Source organism: Belonocnema kinseyi, chromosome 7 (genome assembly GCF_010883055.1).
Source record: "Belonocnema kinseyi isolate 2016_QV_RU_SX_M_011 chromosome 7, B_treatae_v1, whole genome shotgun sequence".
NCBI lineage: Eukaryota > Metazoa > Arthropoda > Insecta > Hymenoptera > Cynipidae > Belonocnema > Belonocnema kinseyi.
The window spans coordinates 1273890-1282541 of NC_046663.1; the positions used below are offsets into that span (position 1 = coordinate 1273890).

The window sequence follows — 8652 nt, forward strand, 5'->3', positions numbered from 1 at the left end:
AGGGCGCATACTTTGAATAAAATATTTTTTATCATTCTCTTGAAATAAATGTGTTTTTTTCTTGAAAAAATACCGGTTTCATATGTATACACCTGGTATATTTGAAATCTTGAAGCAATTTTGAAGAGTTTAATAGACAATTCATTGCAGTAAATTGTTGTTAATAATTTTTTAAATTTCTGAAATGTGAGGCATCATCGATTATGGTATGTGATGGTGAGAAAGTCCTCGACCACTGTAACGTACGTGTTTAAGCAACTCCTTGTTTACACTGCTTTTACAAAAAAATTCTTTACCTTTTCTGCATCAAAGTTGTGCTGTTATAGTTGTAAAATATTCTTCTTCAATTTTCCACAAGGTTTTTTCACAAAAAGTACGTTTTTTTTATTAATAAATGAGTCTTCACGTACTGGACCTTTAAATTGCCCGTGTTCCAGTGAACGAATGCTGTGTTCATTTATTGGAGCAAAACTGTCACCTGGCAGGTCCAGTGAATGAACAGCGGGTGACAGAGACTTGGCTGTTGTTTCGTTACATATAAATCAGTTTGTTTCACTCAATGTGACTATAAATATCGAAGCTATAAATATAAACTATAAATAGTTATAGTTTAAATGCATATTTTTGTGATTAGAGCATCAAAAAAGTACGCACGAACTAAATTAAAGGTAAGGCAACTTTGAGGTAAGAAATTGAATGCTTTTTTTGCATTTAGAAAACGTTGTTTAACTATAAAAAAAAACATTAATTCGTGCTAGGTACTACTGCGTACTAGTCAATATATATTTATAAATTTTTAAAGAATTTACATTTTTACAACACTGTGATTTATAATTGTATTTGCTAATTTGACCTAAAGCAACATAGTAAGGTGCTGTATTACAAATGTTATGTGTACTAAAAATCGCAGTTTTCTATTGTAGTCAGTAGATAAGAGTTGTCTATTTTTAAACGAAAAGTTGTATTTTTTGTAAGGTTAAAAGAACTGATAGAAATGTTTTAAAAATAAATATTGCAATACAAAATTAGGAAAATTGAACCTAGTTCTGTGTTCAACTTTGGTATTCCCTCCTTTCTTTATATCTAAATGTCTTGTGGTTTTTATATAAATAATATATTTTATGAATTTCGCAACGCTTTCTAATATCTTACATTATTTAATTGCTCATTTTGTAATGTACCTATGTAATTTTATACCAAAATCCTAATTCTAATTGGTAGTGATTATAGTGTTAATTCACTGGTTCTCTACTGTTCATTCATTGGCTCACAGTGTTCATTCACTGGTGTTTTCGTTAATTTTGCACTATTTAATTATTTTTTATAAAGCTTTTTGGTAAAAAACAAAATTTGTTTATCGGATTATGAAATTTGAACCCTTAAGAATCTATTTTCAAAAGTTTTGTAAGAATAATCAATTATTATAACTTGAAATGGACTAGTTGTAATCAGTGATTTCCTTGAGTGTTCATTCACTGGGTCAATCACCCTAAGTACTTTTAGAAATAGTGTAGAATTAACTTTAAAGGTCTACTAGGTCGAGAACAAGGATAAAAGAGGCCGAGGCAGCTACAGCGATCGTGCTGTCTTTCACGATAGAAAACTTTAAACTCGATTTTCTCGAAACTACACTTTTTGACACCTTCGACAAATTTATTTGGAAACTAACGAACCGATTGACTTGAAATTTGGACAGTTCATTCTTCAAGTGTGTCTCTTTCATGTCAACTACGATCATGAACAAATATTGTTATTTAACAAAGTTATGACCAATTTAACTTGCAAAAATGAGGTCAAAAAATTCAAGAGTCCGCCATTTTTTTAAAATTCTGATTGTAGTTCACGTGATAGCCAAAACTGTACAGATCATAAATCTTTTTGATTTTATGATTTCGGGTTAACTGTTCCCGAAATATTTGAGCGAAAGCTGGAAATGAGGACATTTTTGAGGCCGCCATTTTGTAAACAAAAATAAAGAAAAACTACTTAATTCGGAAAGTTTTTACTTCAACAATTTTCCATTCTAGATTTTTATTCTCAAGTGTACATTTTAAATTTGAAAAATTACAAAATTCAATCTTGAAGACTTGAATCATTTAAATTAAAAACATTTGAAATTCATAATTTTTGATAAAAATCATTTTTATTTCATTCTTAAAACTTTAAATAATTTTTACAGATATTGAAATGATTTAAAATTAATTAACAACTTGAAGTGATATGTATAATAAATAAAATATAACATGAATTACATTATGATTATATTATATATATATATTTTTTAAATAAATTTCAAAAGAATAAAAATATTTTTATAAGACTTCTGGGAAAATTAAAAATGTTTTTTCATTTTGAAATTTATTTTAGGACAATATTTAAAAAGATTTCCAAAAATTTTCAAAAAAGTATCTGAAAGATTGTGAGGTAATTTTTTATAATTTTGAAGCATTTCCTGAAAAAGTTAACAGAAATTCAATTCATTTCAAAGGAATAAAAATATTTTTATAAGATTTCTGGGAAAATTAAAAATGATTTTTCATTTTGAAATTTGCTTTAAGACAATATTTAAAAAGACTTTCAAAAATTTCAAAAATGTATCTGAAAGATTGTGAGGTGAGTTTTTATAATTTTGCAGGATTTCCAAAAATTTTATTTCATTTATTTCTTATTTTTATTTATTTATTAATAAACTTTTATTTTATTTTAAGAGAATACTCAAAAACATTTCCAAAATTTTCAAAAATGAATCTGGAAGATTGTGAGGTAATTTTTTAAATAATTTTGCAGGATTTTATAAAAATGGTAACAATTCAAATCATTGCAAAAGAATGAAAATATTTCTATAAGATTTCTGGGAAAATTAAAAATGATTTTTCATTTTAAAATTTATTATAAGACAATATTTAAAAAGATTTTCAAAATTTTCAAAAATGAATCTGAAAGATTGTAAGGTAATTTATATAATTTTGCGGGATTTTATAAAAATTGAAAGACATATTCAAATCATTTCAAAAGATAGATACTATAAGATTGTTTAAATAATTTTGAATTTTGAAAAAATTTTAAACATTACGTTTTTTAATATTTTGAAATACAATTTTAAAGCATTTTAAGGATTTCTCAATTATTTAAAATTAAAATAATAATTTAACTTCTTACGTAAAAGTGTTGAATTTAAAAAAATATATTCGTTCAAGTTTCAATTTCCCCAGATTTAAATTGGTTAAAATACTATAATTAAAAAAATTTTAATTAATTGATTTTCAATTTTGAGCATTGAAAATGAAAACATGAATTTATACTTTTTTCATTTTGAAATTTATTTTAGGACAATATTTAAAATGATGTCCAAAATTTTCAAAAATGTATCTGAAAGATTGTGAGGTAAGTTGTTATAATTTTCCAGGATTTCCAATAATTTTATTTTCTATTTTTATTGATTTATTATTAAAATTTAGAAAATAATGAACTGATTGACTTGAAATTTGGACAGCTTCAATTGTGTCTCTATCGTGTCAACTACGATCATGAACAAATATTGTTATTTAGCAAAGTTATGACCAATTTACCTTGCAAAAATGAGGTCAGAAAGTTCAAAAGTCCGCCATTTTTTTTTTAAATCTGATTGTAGTTCACGTGATAGCCAAAACTGTACAGATTATAAATCTTTTTGATTTTATTATTTCGGGTTAACAGTTTCCGAATTATTTGAGCGAAAGCGTCATTTTGTAAAGAAAAACAAAGAAAAACCTTTTTTTAAAATTAGTTCAACCTCTATACTTTACACTTTAAAAAATTTGGAAGGAATAAATTATTTTTACTATTGAACAAAATTCTTTGAAAAATAAAAAAATAAAGACAGAGATGACCAGAATCTCCCTTCACTCATCTTTTCACTAAGTTTTTCAACTCGTATTTTTATATTAAAAAAAAGAGGAGAGCTATTCATTTTTTCCTTTTTTTTTTGTCAAATTCGTGTGATGCATCGATAGATCTTGCATTTCACTCGGGTGTGTAACGGTACGCAATGACAGGATCAATCTGGCAGCAACAAGTTCGATGCTAAAAATATCGTGCGTCCTCAATTTTATAAATAAATTTAGAAATTGTAAGGTACTTCTAAGGGCCGTTGGTAGCAAGAATTTTAATGCTTGGAATTTCCCGATAGAGTTATTCATAACATAAATTCATGATGGGCAATTGTATTATTTACCCTCTGCTATTAAATAAGTTTAAAAAACTGGTTTCTAATCAGTTTCGACTCGTGTGGTAGTCCTTTTCAGTGATTTATTTCTAAATAAAAACAAAATTTAGATTTTCAGTAATATACTTTTTCTAGCGACCAAAAATAAGTTTTCTAATATCATATAAATAAATAATACACAATGAAGTCTTGAGAGAAATTACGTACCTTGAGTACGAACTTTTTTACATAGTGAAGTGAAAAAATCTTAGCTTAAGTGCTAAAAGAAAACGATGTAAATTGTCGTGGATTGAAAATAAGAAGAAATGTTCAAGAAATATGGTACGATCGTAAACTGTCATTCAAATCTTAGAATATATTAATTCAACTTAATGGCAACAACAAAATTTTTTTGTGAATGTTTCTTGCAAATTTCCAAATTTAGATAGCAAAAAGAAACCAAAGAAAGTAATGAAGATTGAGTTGCAGTAAATTTTAATCGAATTTCCAAAAAATATTTATTTTTGTGCTTATATGAATTCAATATTATTATTCATCCAGATCATTTATTACGGGATTGTGTAACCAAATTATTCGTAATTGTTTTTTGTGAAATTATTATTTTAACCGCATCAACTGGACCCTAAATTTCCTGCCAGGAAGCACCAACTCATTCATAACATATTTAAACTCTTGCAAAATTGAAATACGTTCCACCAGATGGTGAAAATAGTTGACGAAGGTGAGAAGAAGAGAGGTCAGGTTTTATTTTTACTGAAATAACTTGGATCTCCTCTGAGATGTCGCTTGCTGCACGCAGAGGGCTAATTACAATCCGGCGGAACGATATAAATGCCGCTAATGTGTGCAGTCTTGGGGTGTCTATTTTAGTGCTGCTTCAGCCACGCCCAGCTCAATTAAGATTTGGTCAATTTCACTTTGGTCTTTAATGTCGCCCTGTTTCTCCTAATCTTTGGATAATATCATCCCGTCGCTTATTTTTCCACAAAAAACTCATGACTTCCGTATGTCTCTGATGCTTTTTATAGAAGTTAAAAAAATTAATTGTTTTAAACAATTAATTTTTGTCACAGGCTTAAGTTGGTTTCTGCCCAACATGTCGAAGGCATTTTTGGTTAGAGTTGGATTTTTATTTGATCATTTTGCATGGGGCTGTCCCGGTATATATCATCAGTCACGGACGCATTTTTATAATGCAATCAAGTGATCTGATGAGATCAGTTTGCCCAGACATATTGGACAAAGCCTGGTTTTACCCCATCATTGACGGACTGGGTTGCAGTCAATTAAACGATGGGGGGGACCTACAGCTTGAGGAGGGTTCCGAACCACCAGAACCTCGGTTATTATTATTATTATTATTATTATTATTATTATTGCAGAGGAAGAAGAGGAAGAAGAAAAAATAGGTTCAGTCAAGTCAGTAAATTTTCCGGAAAACAATGCTTGCTCTCGTATAAATATATCGATGACGGTGGACGCCAATCACCAATACTACAATACTAATTTCATGATTAGTGTTTTAAGCCAGGAAGAAGAGGGGCTTTATAATCTCTATTTCCATAGCTGCCCTAATTATAAGGACGAGGGAGTCTTTGTGGATTTCACGGTGAGACAAAAGAGGGTTATGAATAAATAGAGATTTAAGAAACACATTATTTATTGCCAGAACGATTATTTGAGCAAATTATAGTAAAAAAAGTATATAATTCTGAACTTGATGCCGGATTTCCGGTATTATTTTTTAGGAGATTTTTTTGCTGCTCCAGTTTTCAGTCTCTTAGAAAAGTACAGGGTGGCCGATGGACCGGGAAACTAGGAATTTTTTGAGACCGGGAAATGACAGTCAATTTATTTAATGACCGGGAATTTTACAAATTTCTAAAAATTCGTTCCAGTTCGATTTTACCAATTTTTAAAAATAATAAGTTGAATTTGTATCTTTTTTATCATGATAGTGTATAATGCGTAATTAGGAAAGTTTTTGCTTCGACAAGTTCCCATTATAGATTTTTATCCTTAAGTGTCCATTTTTAATTTGAAAAATGTCAAAATTCAGTCTTGTAGATTTAAATAATTTAAATTAAGACAATATTTAAAAAGATTTCCAAAATTTTCAAAAATGAATCTGAAAGATTGTGAGGTAATTTTTTATAATTTTGAAGGATTTCCTAAAAATGTTATCAGAAATTCAAATTATTTGAAAAGAATAAAAATTTTATTATAAGATTTCTGGGAAAATTAAAAATGATTTTTCATTTTGAAATTTATGTTAAGACAATATTTAAAAAGATTTCCAAAAAATTTCAAAAATGTATCTGAAATATTGTGAGGTACGTTTTTATAATTTTGCAGGATTTCCAAAAATTTATTTTATTTATTTTTTATTTTTATTTATTTATTATTAAAATTTTATTTGATTTTAAGAGAATACTCAAAAACATTTCCAAAATTTTCAAAAATGAATCTGGAAGATTGTGAGGTAATATTAAAAATAATTTTTCAGGATTTTGTAAAAATGTTAACAATTCAAATCATTGCAAAAGATTGATAATATTTTTATAAGATTTCTGGCAAATCTAACTGGAATACTTGAATTTTCAATTAAAAAGATTAGTTTTTAAATAAGATCATTGAATTAAAAAAAAAGATTGATTTTTTTACCAAAAAAATACAATTTTTGAACAAAATACTAAAATTTTCAATGAATAAGTTGAATTTTTAACTAAAAAAAAAAAAAAAACAATTTTCGACCCTATAATTGAATTTGGAAGTAAAAAAGATGAATTTTTAATCAAAAATAAAATATATAAATATTCAGTTAAAAAAATTAATTTTACACAGAAAAAGATTCAAACAAAGTGATACATTCTTAACTAAATTGATGAATTTTTAATTGAAATAATTGAATTTTAAAACAAAAAGATTAAGTTTTAATGAAAAAGACAAATTTTTAACTAAAAATATAATTTTTTAACCAAAAATTGAATAAATAAATATTTATGTGATAAAATTAATGTTCAATGAAAAACGTGAATTTCTAGGTAAAGTAATAGAATGTTCAACTGAAACAGTTATATTTTTAACCTAAAAAGTTAATCTTAAAAAAAAGTTAACAAAATAGTTAAAATTGTAACCGGATTAGTTAATTTATCAGTAAAAAACTAATTTTCATCCAAAGAAAAAACAAATTATCAACGAAGTAGTTCATTTTTTAACCGAAGATATGAATTTTTGATTAAAATTGTGAATCTTCAGGCGAAAAAATTAAATTTGAGCAAAAAGAGTTCAAAGTTCAACTAAGTAATTAAATTTTAATTTAAAAAAGTTAATTTTGAAAAATGTAGTAGTTGATATTCAAGTCAAAAAAATGTTTTAATTTTTATTCAAAAACAGTTAAATTTTCAACGAAGAAAGATTTTTCAGTGAAGCGAGCGATTTTTTTTTGAACCTGTTGTTGAATTTCCAAACAAATGATAAACAAATAAGATTAATTTTCTACCAAAAACAGGATTTTCAACAAAATATATGCATTTTCAACCATAAAACAGATCAGTTAAATTTTTAGTTAAAAAAATTAATGTCAAACCAAAAAACGAATTATCAACAAAATTATTAAACGCAGTAATATAAAACTACTTTTGCAAGTAAAGAGTAGTTGTTATTTAATTTTAGATAAATAAATAATTAAAAAAAAAAGGTTGATGGAAAAGAAAATGTTATTAGATAAAATGTAGCGTTTAAGTTAGCGCTCTCAAAAAAATTCCCTGGCTTTTCCAGGTTTTTCCAGGTGTTTAGAAATTCCCTGACAATTTCAGGTTTTCCGTGTAGGGTGGACACTCTGAGTATTAATAAGAGACTGTTTAAAAAGTATCCTGGTAAAAAATACGGTGATAAAAATCGACTGATTTAAATGCATAACATTTGGAATGAAACCGTTTTTTTATACGGATTATATGAATTTTAAAAAAGCGCCACATGGATAATTTTAAGAAAGGCGATTATTTTAGTTGTGCAAAAGAAAATACCAAATGTTGATAATTTGATTTTCTTGATAGATGCGCATCACAGAGATAAACAGCGATAACTACCTAAGTGCAGGTGAAATGCCGCTGCCCGCTTTATATTTCATGATGGCAGTTCTCTTTTTTCTTTCCGGATGCTTCTGGGTCTTCATATTGAAGAAGAGCAAGTGAGTACACAAAAACTCCTTCTAAATAAATAAAATTCTACCCAAAATTATTATAGCTACATCTGCATCCATAAATATGATCGAAGGCCACAATATTCTTAATTCTTAATTCTAATATGATTTTAATATGTGGAGTTACCATAAAAACTCCCAAAAATGTTGAGATACAGTCTGTCAAGTTAAAGCGTGGGTGGCTTTACTCGCAGTCGGTAAGGTGTATCGACATGATTTTGGTGTCAAAATATTAAGAAGAGCT

General features: G+C 27.0%; 1 protein-coding gene across 2 annotated transcripts in view; it reads left to right on the plus strand.

Annotated features, from left to right (window-relative positions):
* Positions 1-8652, plus strand: part of LOC117175826 (protein GPR107) — a 19642-nt gene that overhangs the window by 6182 nt on the left and 4808 nt on the right. For both annotated transcript variants that reach the window (XM_033365586.1, XM_033365587.1), the window contains exons 5-6: positions 5587-5813; positions 8263-8396. In XM_033365586.1, the coding sequence (XP_033221477.1) occupies positions 5587-5813; positions 8263-8396 (361 nt within the window). The remainder of the gene's footprint in view (positions 1-5586; positions 5814-8262; positions 8397-8652) is intronic.